At 35.7% G+C, this 21,644-nt stretch overlaps 1 protein-coding gene across 3 annotated transcripts in view; it reads right to left on the minus strand.

Annotated features, from left to right (window-relative positions):
* The window catches only part of TPK1 (thiamin pyrophosphokinase 1), a 468,766-nt gene that overhangs the window by 166,199 nt on the left and 280,923 nt on the right, over window positions 1-21,644 (minus strand). For all 3 annotated transcript variants that reach the window (XM_027841244.1, XM_027841243.1, XM_027841245.1), the window contains one exon: window positions 6,697-6,843. In XM_027841244.1, the coding sequence (XP_027697045.1) occupies window positions 6,697-6,843 (147 nt within the window). The remainder of the gene's footprint in view (window positions 1-6,696; window positions 6,844-21,644) is intronic.

Consider the following 21,644-nt stretch of genomic DNA (forward strand, 5'->3'; position numbering starts at 1 on the left):
TATTCTTAAGTGCCCACAGGTAACATTATTTACTTGGGTCTCTCAACAAATTTAACTTAATCTCCTCGATTGCTTTTTGCCTTTTTATGAGGTAATACTATACAAAAATTTATGCCATCATTCTTCATAAGATTTTTGAAGTAAATTTATGTTCTGAACATGCATGGCCATTTATTTTTTATTGGTAAAGAGAGTGCTGGCTGAAATGTATTCTAGATTCTTTTATTCTTCATATAATGATAGTTTATATTGGATAAATGTCAAACTCAAACTGTTACTATCAGTGTAAATGTCCATTGTATCACTGGGACATCAACAGGATGCATAAATATCAAGTCTGTCGTCGTTTTAATGACATGCCACACACGTTTTTCACATTTTTATTCTTTCTTCTGGCATTGCATCAATCTTTTTACTAAGAAAGTAGTGGTCTGACTATAGAATGAGTTATCCCTTTTCTGTTCAAATACAATTTATTTTTGGGGTGATTTTATTTGGCACTAGAATGCTCAATACCTCTTGATTCTTTTTCCTAAGAAATTATTCACATTTTATATGAATGCAGCCTACTAACCTTTGGTCTCTTTTGTTAGTTACCCACTAATCATATATTCTAACTATTTTTTTTTGCCATCATCTTCTATAATGTCCCATTTTAAACTGAAGTCACCAATTATCAAATTCAATGTTGATTTAATTTGGGAGCTCTGATCATGTTTCTGTTTTCTTTTTCTCTATCTTAGACACTGCAAGAGATATTAGTATATAATCTTCAATTATTTTATGGTGAAAATACTTAACAACAGTACCAAAGTACTAAATAGTCAGTAAGTCAGTAAGATTTGAGTTCCAATTCAGCCTTAGATACCTACTAGCTTCAGGACCCTGGCAAAAGTACTAAATTAGCTCATGAAATGATGTCTCCTGTTCCCTTTAGATGCATGACATAACTACCTTCTCCACCAACTTCTTTATTTACTACTCCTAGGGGAACTTGTGAGCCATCCAGCCATACAGCCATCCATCCATTTAGTTGAAACTTCCTTCTGTATTTTCGTTCCATTTATACCAAGAATGTCAAAGTGGATCAATGATTCAAAATCATTTTTTTAATTGGAAGTATATTTATCTCAATCATGAAGAGAAGAAACATTTTTATATAACAAAGAAGGAAGAAATTATTGGAGACAAAATTGATGGCTTTGATTATATAAAGATGAAAGGATACAAATGTATCAAAACAAAAAAATCATAAAGGGGTTTTTGGAAGAAATAAATGCAAGTTGTTATAATGATAAGTAGATTTGTCCAAATTCTTAAATCTGATAAATTATTACACCCATCCAACTGGGGAAAAAAAAAGTAGATCAAAATGCAAAAAAATTCAAAAATTCTTTGGACAGAAGCAAAGTAGATACTCTTATTATATAAACAGGGGAAGGGAAGGTAATATGCCATTATATAGAACCTACTATGTGCCAAGAACTGTGCTAAAGGCTTTACAAATATTTTATCATTTGCTCCTTAAAACATCCCTGTAAGGTAGATGGTGTTATTATCTCCATTTTTCAGTTAAGGAAACTGATGCAAATGAAGTTAAAGTGACTTGCCCAAGGTAACACTACTAGTAAATGTCTTAGGCTAGATTTGAACTCCTGGCTTCCCGACTCAGGTCCTGACCTCTATACAATGCACCATATAACTGCCTCCAATTAGTGACATTAAAGACTGCTACTAGCTTTTGAGAGCAAAATAAAATAAGTAAAAACAAACAAACAAACAAACAAAAAATAAACTCATATCCTTTGACACAATGATTCCATATCCTATGGATAATACTAGTTGAATAGTTTTAAATAGATCTATGTGTATAAAAACATCCATAGTTACTTTATTGGCAATAGTAAAAAATTGATGACTCAACTCTCCAGAAACTGGACAATAGTTCAATTAGCATATTATAGTAAGTAAAAAAGGCAGTTAAATGGCTAAGTGGATAAAGCCCTAGGTATAGAGTCAGTAAGATTTGAGTTCCAATTCAGCCTTAGATACCTACTAGCTTCAGGACCCTGGCAAGTCACTTAAACTCTGTGTGGCTTAATCCACTGGAGAAAGAAATGGTAAACCACTCTAGTATCTCTGCAAAGGAAAACCCCATAGACAGTATGGCCCATGGGGTCATGATGAGTCGAACACAACTAGACGACAAAACAAGTGAACAACACAATATAGTAAGAAAGTATATTCATTTGTGAAATGATCCAACCATTTTGGAAAGCAATTTGGAACTATGCCCAAAGGGCCATAAAAATGTGCATACCCTTTGAATCAGCAATAGCATTTCTAGGGCTGTATCCCAAAGAGATCACACAAACGGGAAAAGGACCCACATGTACAAAAATATTCCTAGCAGCTCTTTTTGTGGTAGCAAAGAATTGAAAATTGAGAGGATGCCCATCAATTGGAGAATGGCTGAGCAAGCTGTGGTATATGAATGTGATGGAATACTATTGTGCTATAAGAAATGATGAACAGGTTGACTTCAGAAAAACCTGGAAAGACTTGTATGGTCAGATGCTGAGTGAAGTGAGGAGAACCAGGAAAACGTTATACACAGTAATAGTCATGTTGTGCAATGACTAATATTGATAGACTTAACCCTTCTCGGCAATTCAAGGATCTAAAACATCTCCAAAGGCCTCATGATGGAAAATGCTATCCACACCCAAAGAAAGAACAATGGAAGTCAAAAACAAAAAAAAAAAAAAGAAAGCATATTCAGGTCATAAAAAAGGCAGTGATGAAGAAGACTAAGAGGTAAAAAGTTGAAGCTGCTAGGTATAAGAGATAGAGCATGGGGCTTGGTGTTAAAAAAAAGACAACGTAAAAGGACATATAATTTGATTAAAACTAGATAGAAAAAACCAAGTCATATTCCAGAAGGAAACATAAAAATGTTTATGTTTATAATAAAAAATTACAAAACATTCAAAATTTAAGACTTTATTTGGAGAAAGGAAAAATTTGAAAGTAAAGAGAGTCAGTGATAGAATACATATGCAATGTATTGTGATTTTACCCTTCTAGTTCAGGCTTTCCTCGCATCTCACCCAGACTACTGCATCAGCCCCAAATTGGTGGAACATTCTTAAGTGGTTCTCTATTCTAATTAATTTTCCACACTGAGTTTGAAGAGATATACCCAAACCAAAGAAAGGTGTAGCCCCATAGCTCCTTTGCTCAGTAAGCCCCCGTGCTTCCTGTTACTCTAGGATAAAAACCAAATTCCCCAGTGTGCCCAAATAGATACATTGTTATTACACATCACTCCCCTCAGTAATCCCTACAGGTTAACCAAATTAGCTTTCTTACTGTTCTTCACACAGAATATATCATCTCCCACCTCTATGACTTTGCACAGGTTGTTCTCCATACTTGGACCATATTCTCTCCTTTCCCTTTCCTCTTAAAATTACTAGTTTCCCTTTATTCTCAGTTCAAATACTACCTCTTTCCAATAGCTGATAATAGCTACCCTCCAAAATTCTCTCTCTATATTGTTATGTACTTATCTACTCAAAATGTACACATTGTATTTCCCCAACAGAATGGAAGCCATTTCAGAGGGCCTGTTTGATTTTTGGCTTTGAACCTTCAATGCCTAGCATAAAATCTGGCACATAGCTAGATGCTTGATAACTGTTTGTTTGATCGGAGAGAAAAAAAAAAAGATGAGACAGTACGGCTCAGTTGCAATCTCCACAGAAGAAGCAGATATCACATCAAAGAGATCTTGGTCTTTAGTAAAGTATCTGGAGATTGACTATATAATTTGCTTGACGGCTTACTAATTTTTATTTGTTGGCAGGGTTACTCTGCTTATGATTTTAAGAAACAAGAAAAAGAATGTCTCTCTCTTTGTCTTTCGGTCCCATGCTGATCTGGTCCACTAACTAATAAGCCCCAGTGGTAATACTAATTTAATCATAAAATTGTAATGATGTATGATCAGGTAAAATCTCATCATTCAAAACACATGCTGTTTTTGTTTTTGTTTTTTTTTTAAATTTACTTTTTAAAATCTTTACTGACCCATCTTTGGCCAGAATAGTAAAACTATTACCTGCTTGTCTGAAAAAGAGAGAGCACTGTAAAAATAAAGTATAGAACAGACTAAGAATCAGTTTGGTTTCAGCTACCTACAAAAGCACTGATTCTGTGTCAAGAAGGGCATGCATGTTGTTCTTTTTTTCAATTTCTGGACATATTAGGATATGATGTTGCTATTTTTCTGAAGGGTAGCTTCCTATTTATTTTTGCACCACAAAACAAAACCTAATAGGCACAACAATCTGGTAAATAATTTTCCATGAGCCAGATCACTAATGCATACCTCAGTTAATCCACCAAAATGTAAGCTTTTTTGCAGGTAGGGAATTGTTTCATACATTGTACTCCCATCCATATCCCCTAACACATACTTTGCCAATAAATGTTGATTGAATGGTTAATCAGCAGAGTTGAAGAGTGCAATGTTCCAGTTAAAATAATTTTTCAATTCACTGAGGGTCAACCAAATAATGTAATGAGATTGAGTAAGGCTAAGTTGTCACTACCTACAATTAAAACACCTGTATGGGAATCCTCTTTCAGGTAGGAAGAATCCTATTAGTTATCTTCAGGAATTGGCTTTCCAACCAATACACCACTGAATTACTAATTACAAACCTCACCACTAAACGTCACCAACTATTGGAGAATGATTTAGTAACTTTTGGCTGCCTTCAGTGACCTGAGGTAAGCAGAATAAATGGAAAAGACCACAAAATAAATGAGGTTATCCCAAGTGAATAAAAGTGGCAAAATTTCACAACAATAGGAAAGAGAAAGCTTTGAAAACTCATTAGCAATAGTGAGTATTTGAAAAACAAAACTTGATTCTAAGTAGAAGAAGCAGCTAAAGGAGGTTCTAAACACACACACACACACACACACACACACACACACACAAAATGCAACAACTGGGCAACTTAAGCCCCAAATTGACCTTTCCCATTCCTCTTACTCCCTCAAGAAGTAGACTTAAAAAAACAAAACAAGGGCATACAAAAGCAGTTAGATAACAAACATTGATGTGCTTACAATGTGCCAGGCACTGTGTTTATCACTGGGGATACAAAGTACAAGCAAAAAAGAAGATAATCTGTCTTCAAACAGTTTACATTTAACGGGGAAAGAAAACACTTAAGATAGACACAGAACAAGTGAGTGGATTTTGTTGTTGTTCAGTTGTATCCAACTCTTCATGACCCCATTTAGAGTTTTCTTGGCAAAGATAATGTAATGGTTTGCTATTTCCTTCTCCAGCTCATTTTACAGATGAGGAACTAAGGTAAACAGGGTTAACTGACATGCCCAGGATCACACAGCTAGTAAGGGTCTAAGGCTGGATTTAAACTCAGGAAGATGAATCTTCTGGACTCCAGGTGCAATGCTCCATCCACTCAGTCACATAGCTCCCTCCACCTGAAGCATACAGCCTCTCTAATAATTCATCAGTCAATAATTCCTTCTGGTATGAATGAAACCTAAGTGATATTTAGTATTAGGAGTAGAATTAAACTAATCAGCAGTACATTCCATGAAATTGATATATAAGAAAATTATTTCAAAAAGAAACAAAAATCATCTAACAAATTTTTTCTTAAATGCCTACGAGAAGTTTGTTAGATACCACGTTTGATGACAAATTTTGAGTGGCATTTATAAACCAGGCATCAGAGCATTAGAGCATCAGAGGGAGGAAACAGAGATAATAACCCTATTTTTCAGATGAAGAGACTGGACCTCAGGTTTTTCTGAGGATCTGAACCCAGACCTCTTGATATCTGTCTAGTTATTTTACACTATATGATGCCACTTCTCTTTATGTCAGTATCTAATGTTCAATTTCCATGAATTTTGAATTAAATCTCTTCAAGGTCATCATCATTCAGGAATTTCTCATGGCACAGTAAAAATAATAAGTTGTTGAATTATAAGAGCAAAAGATTTCCACAAAATTCTCTCACAAAATCAAATCTGGTTTCCAATTATACTGAACGACAATACTCATAATGTATGAGAATTCTAGTTGAATTCTTGGTCAAGCTCTGTATTTCCTATGCTCAGATTTCACCTAAGCATCACTCACAAAGAGTTATTGAAAATGCAGTGTCAGATGCAGCTAGATTGCACAGTGGATAGAGCTCAGTACCTGGAGTCAGGAGGACCTGAGTTCAAATCCAGCCTCAGACACAATATTCACTAGCTGTGTGACCCCAGGCAAGCCACTTAACCCCAACTGCTTTGCAAAGAGAGAGAGAGAGAGAGAGAGACAGAGAGAGAGAGAGACAAAGAAAAGAAAAGAAAATGCAGTATCACTAATGTAATTCTTTATAAATTTGATTAAAATTTTGAAATTTTTTTGGAGGGTATGATCAAATGAAAAAGAAAAGCAGAAAACATCTCTATGTTTAATGTTCAGTAACTTAGAAGTCATTATTTTAAAAGCCTGACAGAAGCAAGCTTTGTCCCCTCCTTCCTTACTACCTCAATGGGCATGTTGTGCCTTAATTTAGCCAATGGCTCAATCATCCAGTTTTGAAGTGAATTAGAAGCTTAGACATTGTGCTTCGGGGCCATGATTTTACTTACTGGCTGAAGCAGGAAAATGAGGGAATCCGCTTGTATGATGATAACAGGCACTGGAGTAATGGTAGTTGCATGGAAAAGGGTCTCCACAGAAGCCATGATCTGGTCAAATCGTCCCGCGAGTCCACCCAAAGTCACAATCAGGTCAACCTAAGCAAGACAAGAAAATGCATCTATAAATGAAATGTTAAGAGACTTGCCAATAATTACACAGCGAATTAAAACTATTCATTTGTTATGTGCATTAGAAGTAGAACACTCTCATTATCATAGAATCATTTGCTATTAAAATATCATCTACCTTTAACGTACATAAAAAATTTGATAATTTTCAGCACATATTTCTCATTTCATATTTGTCAAGTGAACAGATGTTTTGATCCTTAATTCAGAAGATGATTTATATAAGGTGACAACATGAATACATCAGTGTTTAAATTTGATTACCAAACATTTGTTTTAAACAGTAATAAATTATTTTTAAGCAAGAAGTCTTAATTCTTGGAGGTAAGGGGGAAAAAAGGAGAGGATCTATTTTTTATTATTATTATATATTTTTTCTTGTTAAATTCTTATTTTGTTTCTGTAACTGGGCACCAAGTCATCCTCAGTGAATACAAGTCAAGAGAGGAATCACTATGAGGCAATATGAATTCGTTAAAAACAAGTTACCTGGACTTCATTAATGTTCTTATAATATCCTGATGTAAAGGGTGGAGAGATGTGAACTGGTTGAATAAAAAGCACCAGCATTCTGACTAAAGGATCACTGTGATCATTGATGGGGATCACAAGTTCTGCAAGGCTGTGTCTTCTGCACAGTTTAGTTACACATCTTTATCAAAAGCCACTGTCGCGATCTAAAAATCATTAATTCCAAATCATTTATTCCCCTTGAACCTCAGTGGAGAAAAACCTTAACAACCCATGTAAGGAAAGGGAGACTTGAAGGCCACTGGTCATGCTTCTAGACTTGACCTTCAAAGCTATCACAAAGGGGAGAATACCTTATAAAGAAAGAGTTAATGATTCCTACCAATACCACTATCAACTTCAAACCAACCACTACCCACAGAGCAGGCAAGCCAGCTTACCTGAAGCATCATGAGGGAGCAACAGGTATCTGGTGGATACTACCCAGGACTCAGAGCTCAAGACACCTGGGAATAGCAATGACTCTCAAATCATTAGTTTTGTATCCAGCAGAGGTCCCAGAGCCATTACAGAGAAGATCAATCATTGTTTAGATGTGACCTGGCCACTGGTTCTGCAGGTGTTATTGTCCCACCTCTTTGTCAGATACAGCTACAGAAGACCGAGAGAAGAAAGTCCTACCCAACAAATTTCTTGGTACCGTCACATGTTTCAACATTAGAAAGAGATTTAATTATCAGTGGGAATGATATTAAGAAAGGCACATTGTCATCAGTTTTGTTGCAATACTTTAAAATCCACTGGACTTTAACATCTGACTTGTACCTAAATCCTCCTGTAAGTTGTGCCTCCCCCATGAGAAATTGATCTTCTTAAAAACATGGGCTGTCTCACTTTATTATTTGCAGTCTCTGTGCTTAGCAAAATTTTCTACACATAGTAAACACTTAATAAATATTATTTATATATTTATTAATTCATCAATGACTTGGAAGAAGACACAGATTACATGTTCAGCAAATATGTAGATGATACTAAGCTGGGAGAGAAAGCTAATACTTTGCCTGCCAGCCCTGGGATCTGAAAAGATTTCATCAGGTTGAAATACTGGAATGACCCTAATAAAATGTCATTTAATATGAATAAATATAAAACAGTGATTTTAAAAAGGCTTGTATTAAATGATACAGAAAGAACAAAGCAGGACCAAATGAACAATATACACAAGAGTCCAAACTCCAAAAATTAAGAGAATAAAAATTTGAACCAAAAATACAATGATCAAAGTTGGTTCCAGACTTCCTTTCTGTTAAGAAATGATAAACTAAAAGAGCAGAATATACCATGAATATTCACTATTCGTTAAACCTCAAAAGATCCCATAATTTTTAAAAATAAGATTTAATCACTGTATTTAGGAAATAGACATGATGAATCAGCGATATCTGCAAATCAGTCATCAAGTTCCTCAGACCAAAGAAGTCCTATGATTACTTCTCATTTTCTTGCTGTATGTGCATTTACAAAGGCTGATCAAATAAACTAAATCAATTACATTGATCAGAAGATCATTGTAAGCTGGGGAGCAAAGAGGAGAGAGGAAAAGGACACACCTTACCTTTGAATAATTGTTAGAGCTTACCAACAATCAATAAATAGTGTTTCTAAGAGTAAGTGAACAGAAGGAAGAAAAAGAAAAAGAATGGAAGAGGAAAAGGTAATTAAGCAATTAATATGGACTTAGCAACACTAGATTTCTCTTTCTAGGAGTTTAACACAGGGGGCACCTAGGACTTAGCATGAAGTATTCACACAATCCCAGAGTTTATAAAATATGTAAAAAGCCTCAGGTAGTCAAGTATTAATTTAGCTCTCAGAAGGCATACACTACTAGGAATTCAGCAAATATCAGGCAGACAGAACAGCAATTAGGTTGAGTTAAAAGCTACCTCATTTTTTTTCCCAAACAATACTTTTCTATTTGATGAGGGCTCAGTTTTAATAATATAGAGTAAATAACTCCCTCTACTAACATAGAGAAATTTCAAAACATATTTACCTAATGCATAGTCCTGATCTATGATAAAAGAGGAAAAAAAAAACAAACAACTTATAAGGTTATTAAGTAGAAAAGGCCATAAATTGTCAATCATAAGATGGACATCCTAAGACCTTAGCCATTATACCAGGATCAATAGTGAGTTCAAAGCAGGATACCACCCTACCCTCCCTTGATTCCAACTACAGATCCCACTTCCATAGACCTGAAGGGAGATATAGGACCTTAACTGAAAAAGTTATGGAGCCAGTTTGTTCAGCATCCAGCTCCGCCCACAAATTTGGCTTCTGATTCACAAGATTTGTTCATTCATCATCTATAATTTTCTGGCATAGCCACTGACTTACTAGAGGGAAAACAATCTCTGCTAAAGTAGCTAAGGCCAACAAACCCCTAAGTTGTAATTTAATTTGTTTCCTTGTCTGTAAAATAAAGATGAATTCTAGGGTTAAATCTGGCTTAGCCCATGACTCCCCAGACTACTTCTCTGTCTGTACCTCAACAGCCTCCTCTCTCTCTTCTTTCAGTTGTGGAGTTCTAAACTTGAACCTCCATTTGAGAGAGAACCCATGCTAGACATTCTCACTTCAAACAAGGCTCAGTTCCTGACTCTGGACTATTTCTTCTCATCCTTCAGCTTCCTTTTATATAGTGTTTTCTTCCTTTAAACTCTTTCAGAGAACATTTAAATAATCTGCTGTTTTCTATCATTCTCCTTCTCCCACCTCTGGAACTGTTCAGGCAAAAATCAGATAGCAATATATGAGGATAGATAGTATGTCCCCACAGTAGAGAGACATTTTAATTGCTTTTGTGGAACCAGAATATGCTCAGACTGTGTTTTTGGCATCTGAACTGATTTAGGAACTTTTAGCATTCCACTTGGATGGCCTCTAACCCACTAAAGATTGGAATGCTTAACTCAAACTAGTATTTATAATAAGTATGATGCTATTAGCTGAAAAAATAAAGAATTCTTTCTCTCCCTGTGTTTGCTAGTTCACAAATGACATACCAAATCAATCATAAATGAAACTTGAGGAAACAGCCAGCAGAGCTCCCAGATGAAGTTCCAAATCTTTTCTTAGATTTCTTAGTCTTTTCTTAGACTTTTATACTTTTCACAAAGAAATTCTGTAACTTTAATAATTATCTCTGCTCAGATGAATTCCCTTACCTGTTATATAATGCCAGGGCTTGCCATGTCTGTCTTCTTTTCTTCCCCACCCCTCAACCTACCACCAGTTTCCATATTCTGACATAAGAATTACTTTACTTTACTTTTTTAAGTGGATTAGACTTTCCATTACAGAATTCTATGAGATTCATAGGAAGAGAACATGACCACATTTATTCTGAGCCAATGAAAAAGATCTTGAGAAGACTTTCATTATTACCAACTATGTCTCCTCCCCACCCTCCCCTATCCTCCTGGGCCAAAGAAATACATTCAACTCTTAGTAAACACAACATAGAAAACATCAGTATTAGAGCTCCCCTTATGGTCAAAAGTTTAAAGATCTATAAAAGCAAAAATTAAAGACATGTAGATTCAACAAAGTCTACTGAACACAAACTCAGATGACTTGAATTCAAGTCTCAGCTCTTCAACTAACGAGTTATTTTGCTTTCCATAAATCACTGCATGCTGATTAGCCTCAATTTCCTAATGCATAAATTGGAGGCACTAATAATGTCTATCCTGCCTAGCCCCAAAAGCAATGAACTGAAAAATGTTCATAAATTTTAAAGCACACTTAATGTTAAGTGTGATTTTTTTTTAAATTGCAACCCATTGGAGAGAAGAAAAGTATAATGCTCATTGAATAAGAGTCCACATCACCCAAATAATTCTTTCTTTGTCGTTTTTCATACTATAAAATGTTAGACTGGGGGAAATCATCATTAAAGCTAAAAAGGAAACAACAACACTTGGCTCCTTAGTTACCACCCAACAACAACTGAATACAACGTAGATCGAAAACATAACTTTACAAGTAGGCTGGTTTTCTTAGGTTAGTCTAAGATTTCATTTGGATTAGATGTAATCTAAATTGTGAAACATTCCTATTGGAAGGTTTTTTGCATTTTCTTTTTTTTTTTTTTAATCAAAACCATGTGGTTGTTTTAATTCGGAAGATGACCTGGAGGGTAACTGTTGATCCTCTCAGAAAACAGCATCAGGGCAAACTGACCACAGTAAGAGTCAATGCTTTGTTCTGGTTCCTGTTTATACCTTTATCAATGTGATTCCTTCACAGAGCTGCTCTTTTCTTTTCTGAAAACTACCATGTCATTCATTGTTTGCTGGTTGATAGGCTGAGGTCAGGGAAAGAGTCTGAGTGACAGAATTATTTTCTTTATATGTGAAAGTCTAACTTTACCTGAAACAGACTTTGTTCTTTGAAGCACATTGAAGGAAAACAGAAACTTTCAGCCAGGCAAAATGGTCTAGGTTACCCAGGACTATGTGTATATAAAAGAGGGAGGAGCAAGAGGGAAAGGGGAAGAAGAAAGGTAGTAGGAGTGGAAGAAGGAATATGAAATAGAATGGCCTGGAGGGATCTTTCGAGTAAATGGAGAAGATCATTGTATATATGTTATGATTTCAAGAATAGAAGGAGAAGCCCCCACTCAAAAACATACCTCTACTAATCTAATATCTACAATCCCACATTTGTTAGCTCACTTTGTGTTAAGAATCAACAATTCTCTCTTTAAACATGCAAAGGTTGGAGGGAAGTATGTAATAATTCTAGTCCAAATATCTAGTGAATGAATTGATCAAGTTTTCCTAGGGGGGAAGAATGGATTGAACATCATGAGAGTAGTTGATGCTTTTTCAAGGATGATGCAATGAGGGAAGATGTGGTCCCAAAAAGGAGCTGAGGTAAATGGGGGCCAAAGACAAACTACCTATCTTTGCAAATTTGCTAAGGGCTACTCCTCTATAAGAGCTACAAGTAACCAACCACAGCAAATTCAACGGAGGAACTTGAAGGAAGAAATGTAACCAAGATGATTAAAAAGCTTTCCTTTAACTTTCATAGATCTGTCCTGCATTGCACTGAGGTCTGAACTGAATACTGAAATTCTCTGGTCTGATAGTTTGATGCTCTAATTTGAAGACAGAGGACCCTTCAAAGACTGCAGAGAAAGAACTCTAGTATGAGTAAAAACAAATGATCTGACAAAAGCCATAACAGTGGAGAAAGTTTTAATAAGCCTGTAAAATATAACCTCAGTGACTGGCGCAAAGAACAATGAGTAATCGGAGAAATTGTCAGCCTCATCTTATAGATGTACCATTTGTTGTGCAAGGAAACAAGGAATATGGTGAATTCTTGACAACTTGTGCAAACTGTTCTGGGGGATGGCCAGTATATATATATATGACCATTTGGATTTTCATTTCACAACTAATGAGTCATGTCTGAAAAAGGTTGTATCAGGGAAAGATAAACACTTTGTGTTTCAATGGCAAAGGGGCACTTCCAGGCTGTCAAACAAATAGGATTTGTAGAAATTCTTCTACCCGCTCACACCAAGAGTTTGAGTACTTTCATGATAAAGTGATTCAGATGATATGATTCTGACTATAAAATAGTTAATCATCAAGCATAGAAAACACAAGGTCTTTCCATGAAGTTCCAAATATCTAATGAGGAAACTGAATTTAAAAATTTAATCAAAACAGATAAGTATAGCAGATGGAGAACATGTGCTATCTGTAATATTCACCACTTCCAAAAAATCTCTCCATTCTACCACCTTCCCACATTTTCTAATTCCACTGCTTATCTTGCTTCCTTCCCCAAATGCATTTTGCTTCTTCCTAGCCCATAGCATTATAAAGGCAAATTTTTGTAAAATGTGTTTAAGTTCAATAAACATATTAAGTAATAAGTATATAGTAAGTATATTAAGTATTAAGTAATTTTAATAAGACATTATATATGTCATGACCACCAGATTAAAAATTCCACTCTCATTTCCTAAAATGTTTCTCTTACTTTCTTGCTTAGGAAGCAAAAATGGCCCCCAATTAATGACAGACTAACATCAAAACTACACAAGTCGGCACACAAGATTCTACATTATCTAATCTCTAATTTATCTCCCACAACTTTTCAACATGACCTTCATTCCATTTGTGTTGATCAATTCTTGATCCAGGTGGAAAACATGCCCTGCCTAGAGTTTGCCATGACTACCAACTCCTCTCCAATCAACTAGATTAATCTCAAAATTCAGTTTTCATCTCATAAAATACTATCTTGCTAACCTTGCTTAGAAACCTCTAATCAGTCTCTCATTACTGTCTAATATGAAGTCTATTACATATTACATTAATCAATTCATGTTCTAAATATGAATTTGCTCACTCCTCTTCTTTGATTTTAAATTTCATGAAATGCTTTACTCACAACAACTGAAAGAAGGAGATGGTGCAAATATTATTAGCCCCATTTTATAGCAGAAGAAAGTGAGGCTATGAGAGGTGAACTACCTTGGCCAGGGCCATTCAGCTAACAAGTGTCTGAGAAAGGAATCAGACGTTTGACTCTAAGTCCAAGGTTTATCGTTCTACAACAAGCTTCCTTTACTTCATTAGTTAACTTTTTATGTGTATGTATTTTATCTTCCCATGTAGATTATATGTGCTATGAGGAAAAAGACTATACCTGTTATCTATTTTCTTTTTCAATTTTAATTTCTTTTTTAAATTCTGAACATAGAAAAACAAGTATTAAAATATAAAAAGAAGAGTAGAAGAGTTGTATATGAAAGTGGGAACTTGTATTGCATGTAATTCGCTATAAACTGACATTCATCTCTGCTCACTTATGAACTTCTTTTTGCTCTCTTCTGTGTTATCTAAAGTTTTGACTGACTCTTTCTTTTCTTCTTTTATTTTGTATCTCAATTTCTATTCAACAACTCCTGCCACTGCCAAAGGACCTGTTTTATAGCAAATAAGTAAGAAACAAGCTCACACATTGACTATGCCTGAAAATTATCAATCTCTATAGAGAAGTCATGACTGGTCATAGCACTGATGTAAGTTTTAAAGTCTTTCAGTCATTTTCCTAAAAATAAGTGGTTTCTGATGTAAATTCTTGGTTTTAGTTTAATTCATCTTAGGAGGAAGGGCTTTCCATATATAAATATAGAATTACAAGATAATCTTTTATCTGAGGAAGACCCAAAGATCAATTATTCATATTGGAGAATGCATGTAAATGTTCAATGGTTGCATGTGGTTTATCTTTTAGCTCATAGATGATAAAAAAAATAATTAATCTGCAGGTATTTCATTCTTGTTTAGATTTCCCTAATCTTAAAGCACAGTTAGAACTCAATGAAATTGGAGAGCCATGAGAAGGACCAGAAATACATTGAAATATAACTGACTTTTAATGTTTCTCTTTATTTCTATATTTGTATTTAAAAGTTTCTATTTAGCTGGTTTTTCCCTCCATAGAACTATACTCAGTTTAATTGATTATGTTGTAAGATGTTCATGGTTCAAAATCTATTTCTTTCACCTTTTGCAATATAGTAGCCCATGCTCTCTGCTCCTTCATACAGGAGGCTAACAAATCTTCCATGATCCAAAAAGTGGTTCATTGGTATTATAAATTCTGTTTGCTTACATTAATTTTTTTTATTCCATCTCTTTTTTCCACCTACATTTCCCTCCCTCACCTTACCTGACATGCATACTCTCCCTCTGCAAGCTCTAGAATTTGATTATGATGTTCCTAGGAATTTTCATTTTAGGATTAATTTCAGGAATTTCATCTGGATACTTTCTATTAACATGTACATAATCTGGTTCTAACAGAACCGGTCAGTTTTCTTTTAAGATTTCTTAAAAATGGTATCCAAAACAAAACTACTAATTCTGAAGGAAGCCCAAAAAGGGAGGAAGTCTGTGATCTATGAGGGTGCTTTAGATTGCCTCTTAGACAATTGTGGAATGGCTGAAACAATTGAATTACATAAAATTAAGGAATGATGAAAGAAATTATTTCAGAGAATCCTGGGTAAAAAAACTAACATACATAGAGTAAAGTGAGCAGAATCAGGAGAACTTGCACAAAGGCAAATGACCTTGAAAGACTGGAGAAGTCTGATCAAAGCACTGACAAACCATGGACTTTTTTTTTTTTTTGGTTTTTTTATTTTAGTGATGCAATCAGGGTCAAGTGACTTGCCCAAGGTCACACAGCTAGTACGTGTCAAGAGTTTGGTCTGAGGCCGGATTTGAAATCAGGTCCGCCTGACTTCAGGGCCGGTGCTCTATCCACTGTGCCACCTATCTGCCCCAAACCATGGACTTCATCTGACAGAGAGCCAATGGTACAAAACCATACATTTTTGGAAATAGCCACTGTATGGATTTGTTTGGCTCAACCATGCTTATCTGTTACAAGGTTTTTGTGGTTTCCCATTCTTACTCTCCATTAATGATGTGGAGGGGACGGGGGGAGCGAGTTAGCAATAGTAAAACAAAACAAAACAAAAAGTTAGTAAAACATTTTAAAGAGGGCACTCCCTTTCTTTTGCTCCTATAGTACAAGAAGTCTTAGCTATCTGACCCTCTTCTTCCAAGAGGTTCCTTCTCCTTCTTTTAGGACGATTCTGCAAACCTAATGATATAAGGTTTCACATGACTGTAGCCCTAGAGGTATATCTCTAACTATTATGTAACCTACATAAGCTTGAAACACTACTCAGTTAGTTCTGAGATTTAGTATGATACTTACAAAACAGTAACTGAAATAACACTGCTGTCACTTCCTGTGCAGCTGCCCAAGAATCAACTCACCAACTATACAAGCATTTGCCCAAATGCTGGCATGTCCAAACCTTAAAAAGATTTTTATTTTAATCATTAGCCATTTAAGGAATCAATACGCTTGCCATCGATATTTGTACTAACAAACCTATCTGGAATTAATAACACAAACTAAGTCTTCAGGCTGACCAAACTAAGTCTTAGGGTGGCTATAAAAACAACAATGAACAGCGACAACTACAAAAAGAATCTCAATTTGAATTACAAAACCTTGTCTAAGCCTATGAATGAAATCTTTTTTGTTTACTATTCAGTTTTCATTTTTCATTTGTTTGTTTTTCATTTAGTGATACTCTAGCTAAGGTTTGGTGGTATAAAAATTTTAGGTATAAAATCAGTTATATATGGGACACTGTGACTCACTACAGACCATTCCTTAAGTTTTGAAATTTAGAGCAATATAAAACACTGATTATTCATTACTCCACTTCCAACTTGTGTAATAGAATGAGCTTTTTAACTAAAGCTTTCATGTTTGATGATTAACACACTAATGTTACAACATGCTTTTCAGTCTGCATTGAAGTAATAACAACAACAACAGTAATAATAACAGGATCAATAGAATAGGTTAGGGACACAAGACACAGTAGTCAATGACTACAGTAATCTACTGTTTCATAAACCCAAAGACTCCAGCTTCTGGAATAAGAACTCACTGTTAGAAGCACTTACTATGTGCTGGGCACTGTGCCAAACATTTTACAATTATTATCTCATTTCATTCTCACAATAACCCTGGGATGTAAGTGCTGTTAATGTTCCCATTTTGCAGTTCAGGAAATTGAAGAAGAGGTAAGTAAAAACCAGAACTTTTCAGATTCCATTCCCAGTGCTCCCAGCATATAAGTAAATGGAGGATAAGTGACTTTCCCAGGGACTCAAAAGATAAAAAATGCCTGAGGTCACATTTGAAATCAGGTCCTTTTCACTCCAGGCTCAGTGCTCTATTTTACCTGTCTGCTTCTACTTATAATGGCAAATAAATATCCTTAAACTGTACCCACAAATACTGTAATGGCCTTTAATTTGCTGCTTGCAATAGGATAAATCAATCAGTTATTTAATCACCAAGCATTTATAAAATGTTCACCATGAACTGACTCTTAGGCAAAAGGTGAAAAAACCACAGGCCTAAGTACATTGTGTCATAAAGTCAGGAGTAATTTTATTTTGTTTTTACTTGCTGGATACTGTTCCAATTAGAAGAAGATTAAAGTGAACTCCTGTTTTACATTCTTTTTCTGAACTGTACAGTGTTAGTTTAATAATTTTTATAAAGTCTAATAGTACTAAATGAAAAATCAAGTCAAACACTTTACAGTACTCAAATAATGTTCATATTCTGATATCCTTGGATTTCAGATACAGCTCCCTAGTGACACACCTCATAATTGCTTATTTGAGTGATTGATTTATCTACCAATCCCTTCATCTTCACTCGAAGTAAATATGTTAATGTGTAGCTTTCAGAGGATACAGTGCATATGAGGGCTCACCTCATTCCTAAAATTGACCATAAAATGGCCTAGAATTGTTATCATAGAAATTTGTGAGTCACAGGAAGTGGAAGATGTGTTTCCAGGTCTGAGTATCCCACTCACTATTGTTAAAAGAGGAGAAGTAAGGAAGTTATTCTCAAAAAGCTTTTCTCCCAAATAGTGTATTCCTGAGCCATTCACACTCATTAACTGAGCTGCCAAAATGTATGTCCTAGTACATATCTCCCTTCTGTTCTCCAGCGATGATATTTACTCACAAAGTAAGTAAACAAACTCATTACAGATAAGATGTACTTATTATTACTAACAATCACAATCATAATCCCACGTATTATCATTTCTCAAGGCATGTGCCGACAACATACAACATTCCTGACCAAGAGACTATATAGAAAAAAAAAAAAAAAGGAGGGAGGAATTTTATAGGCCACTAAGCAACCTCAGGCAGTTACTCTATTATACCTGCAATTAGTTTCATAATCAGTCCCATAGATAGAGCCTTCTTTACAGTGCCTGCAGTACCTGTGTCTGGTCCATGCTGGAATTTAGAGATAAAATGGTCCCTTTCACATAAGGTCGGAATGCCTTCCTCAGTGGGGCATCTGTGCCAAAGAAATCTCTAATCCTGGGCATTATGACGAAATTTTATCTGCCAAGTAAGCCATTAAACTGAGATTTCTAGTAAGTAGATAAACTTCACCCTTGTCCAGGGGCCTAGAAAAGCATGCGTCTGTTCAGGCATGGATGGATTAGGTGCCATACTCTCTAAGGCAGTAGACTTTTTTTTTAATATATTTGTACCAATACCTCCTGAGTTGCCTCAAAGCCATGGGCTTATCTCTTTTTCCTTGTTGCACAGTGTTTAAAAAAAAATAAAAACGAAAAGGATAACTAATGTTTTAGGAGGAGGAACAGAGGCCAAGATTTCAACTGCTCCTTTTTAAGGCATGGCCAAATGATCTAGGAACAAAACAGTCAAAGTGACTGCCTACTGCTCTGTTTGAAGGCCAGAAATATTTATTTACCTATTCTCTCCTTGTCTCATGCTTGTTTGGCACTAGTCTTGCTCTGAAGTTTGAAACCATGTGCAGTCTTATTTTTAAATTCCATATATATCGCAAGGACAACAATAAACTGAGTGATAACGTTATTACAGGTATTCACCATCTATCTTCCTCGAAGCAAGGAGTGCTTTCACATAAATTATCTCTTTTATTCTACATAATATCCCTATGCCTGTGGTGGGGGAGCTGGAAGAAGCAAGTGACACAAGGAGCAAATAAGAAGGAAAGAAAGGTTGAGGAACTTGTCTAAAGTGAAACAATGAATCATTTTTAAAGGTGAAGCCAGAATTCTTCATAAGCATCTATTGATATACTGCTATCAAATGAATTGTAAAGACAGTGCTTTTAATCCTTTAGCTTTCCATTAGGTTTCCCAAAGTCATCAGGACTTATTCTTGTGAAGTTAAAATCCTTATGTACATTTTCCTCTACTTAGGGCTAGGGCCATGATCTAGAGGAGACAGAAAGCCCAACACTGAGAAGAGATGAGTAAGAAGGCAAAATACGTAGAAGGGCTCATACAGCTCCAATTTCTGGATCAGGTAAATGCTCACATTTGCAGATAATGGGTAATAGATATAGTTTCATTAAAGTTTGGAATTCATTGCTTGGAATCTGATAGTCTTATTGATTCTAGATTAGCAATCAATCTTCAATCAAACCTTTATTAAGTACCTCTTATGTATCAGGCATTGTACTAAGTACTGGGGATGCAAAGACAAAACACCTTAAGGAACTTAAATTACAACAAGCTTACGTTATTAAAGTGATGTTGGTTCAACAATAACATTTGCTATTAGCAACCTTGTAGAATCAAGAAAGGTATAGGGCTATGGCCTATGGATATCTTTAAAATTCTATCCCTGCTCTCAGAGTACCATTAGTAAGTGTCATAAAGAGGCCATTGTCAGAAGGCCAGTAGCAGCAGAAATTAAAATAAGGAATAGGACTGTAAGTTGAACAAAAGCACAATGTACACTAAGGTCAAGACTTGTACTTCAGTTTGACAACTATGGCATTAGGGTTTAGGGAAGGCCAAGCCTCTGCTGCCTACCCACCACTTCACGTGACATGAAAAATCAAGACTTAAATATCTTGATTTTACTGGGCAGCCAAAGGAAATTATTTCCTTTCTATTTTGAAAAGACTATGACCTCTCTGGAGGAAAAGACACTATATGAATACCAAAGATGCATAGCTATAGCTGTGTGGGGGAAAAAAAAACAATCAAGATGTGGCCTGGCTGAGTCAGTGTGTCATTTTTTTATCTTTCAGAATAACAGAACACATCCTTTCCATTATTATTTTTTCATTTAAGGGCATTTCTACAATTGATTTTGGGGAACATTCAGAGCAAATAAAATCTCAGAGCAAATAAAGCCATAGCACGTGAAACTAAAAACAGAATGAGAAGAGGTTGCCATTTGTCCTGCCATTATGGGCTTACAGGGTCATCACCAAGTGGATGAATTTAATCCTCTGCTAGACTTCCCCATACCTTATATATCGTTTGACTCTTTATCTCATAACTATTAACTATCTTTTCTATTCCCTCCAAAATACTGATAACTTTTTGAGAGCCTTAGGAAATTTTCTGAATACATAAATGACAAAGACAATTGTATTGTTGTGACAATGACTTCATTGGTACATGAACAAAGGTTACTGAAAGGAGATGTTGACACTGGTTTTGTTGCTGTTATTATTGCTATTGTTTTTAAATTTAATGGAATGTTACAACCAGAATATTAAGTGACTGTTACCACTACCAATCTGCTGGTTATAATAAGGACACCCTAGAGCAGCAAATATCAAAATAAAAAACCCTAAAACTAATTCGGAAAGGGATTCTATATAAAGAACAGTTGAACAATCTACGGTGAGAAACAGAGTTACGAGAGGGAAGAGCCAAGATGGTGGAGGAAAGGGAGGGATCTACCTGAGTTTTCCCAAATTCCCATCCAACTTTAAAATAACACCTCAAAATGAATTCTGGAGAAAAAGAACCAAAAAAAGTAAAACAATTTTCCAGCCCAAGACAACTAAAGTTGGTGGGAAAGGTCTGTTTCACTGGGGTGAGAGTGGAGTGCAGTCCAGAGAGGCACAGGCCAGGTGGCTCCATGTACCACAATAAGTAAGCCTTGGTGTCAACTGAATCTACAAAAGCTATGGCTTCTAGAGCTCTCAGTCCACAGGAAGGAAGGTGGTTGGACAACTGGTTAGGAGATTATAGGGGAGCCTTTGCAGACGCTGGTGCAGGACGCTGTTGCATTGTCTATACCTGATTCGGGGATACAGTCCCAGGGTGAGGAGAAGCACTAGCACACTAGAATGTGCAGCCAAAGGGGAGTAAAGACCCTAGAAACAATCCCAGGGTACTTTTGGTAGCACACATATGAGAGCACAGGCCAGGAGAACAGTGACCACACCTCTCCTGAAATCATACCACCTTGGGACAATTGAAAATTTACAGACCCCTGGAACTAGCTCTGAAAACAAAAGCGCAAAAAACCTGAAGCTTAGGACTGTGTCCCCTATACCCTAGGAGCAGAGCTTAATATTAACATAAATTTAAAAGTCAAGTAATAGGCTGGAAAAATGAGCAAGCAAACAAACAAAAAAACCCAACCATAGAAAGTTACTATGGTACCAAGGCAGATCAAAACACAAACTCAGAAGAAGGCAATAAAGCCAAAATATACATTCAAAACCTCAAAGAAAAATGTGATTTGGTCACAGGCCCAAAAAGAATTCCTGGAAGAGTTCAAAAAGAACTTTACCAATCAAATAAGTGGAGCAGAGGAAAA

This window comes from Vombatus ursinus, unplaced genomic scaffold (assembly GCF_900497805.2).
Source record: "Vombatus ursinus unplaced genomic scaffold, bare-nosed wombat genome assembly UNPS02014858.1, whole genome shotgun sequence".
NCBI lineage: Eukaryota > Metazoa > Chordata > Mammalia > Diprotodontia > Vombatidae > Vombatus > Vombatus ursinus.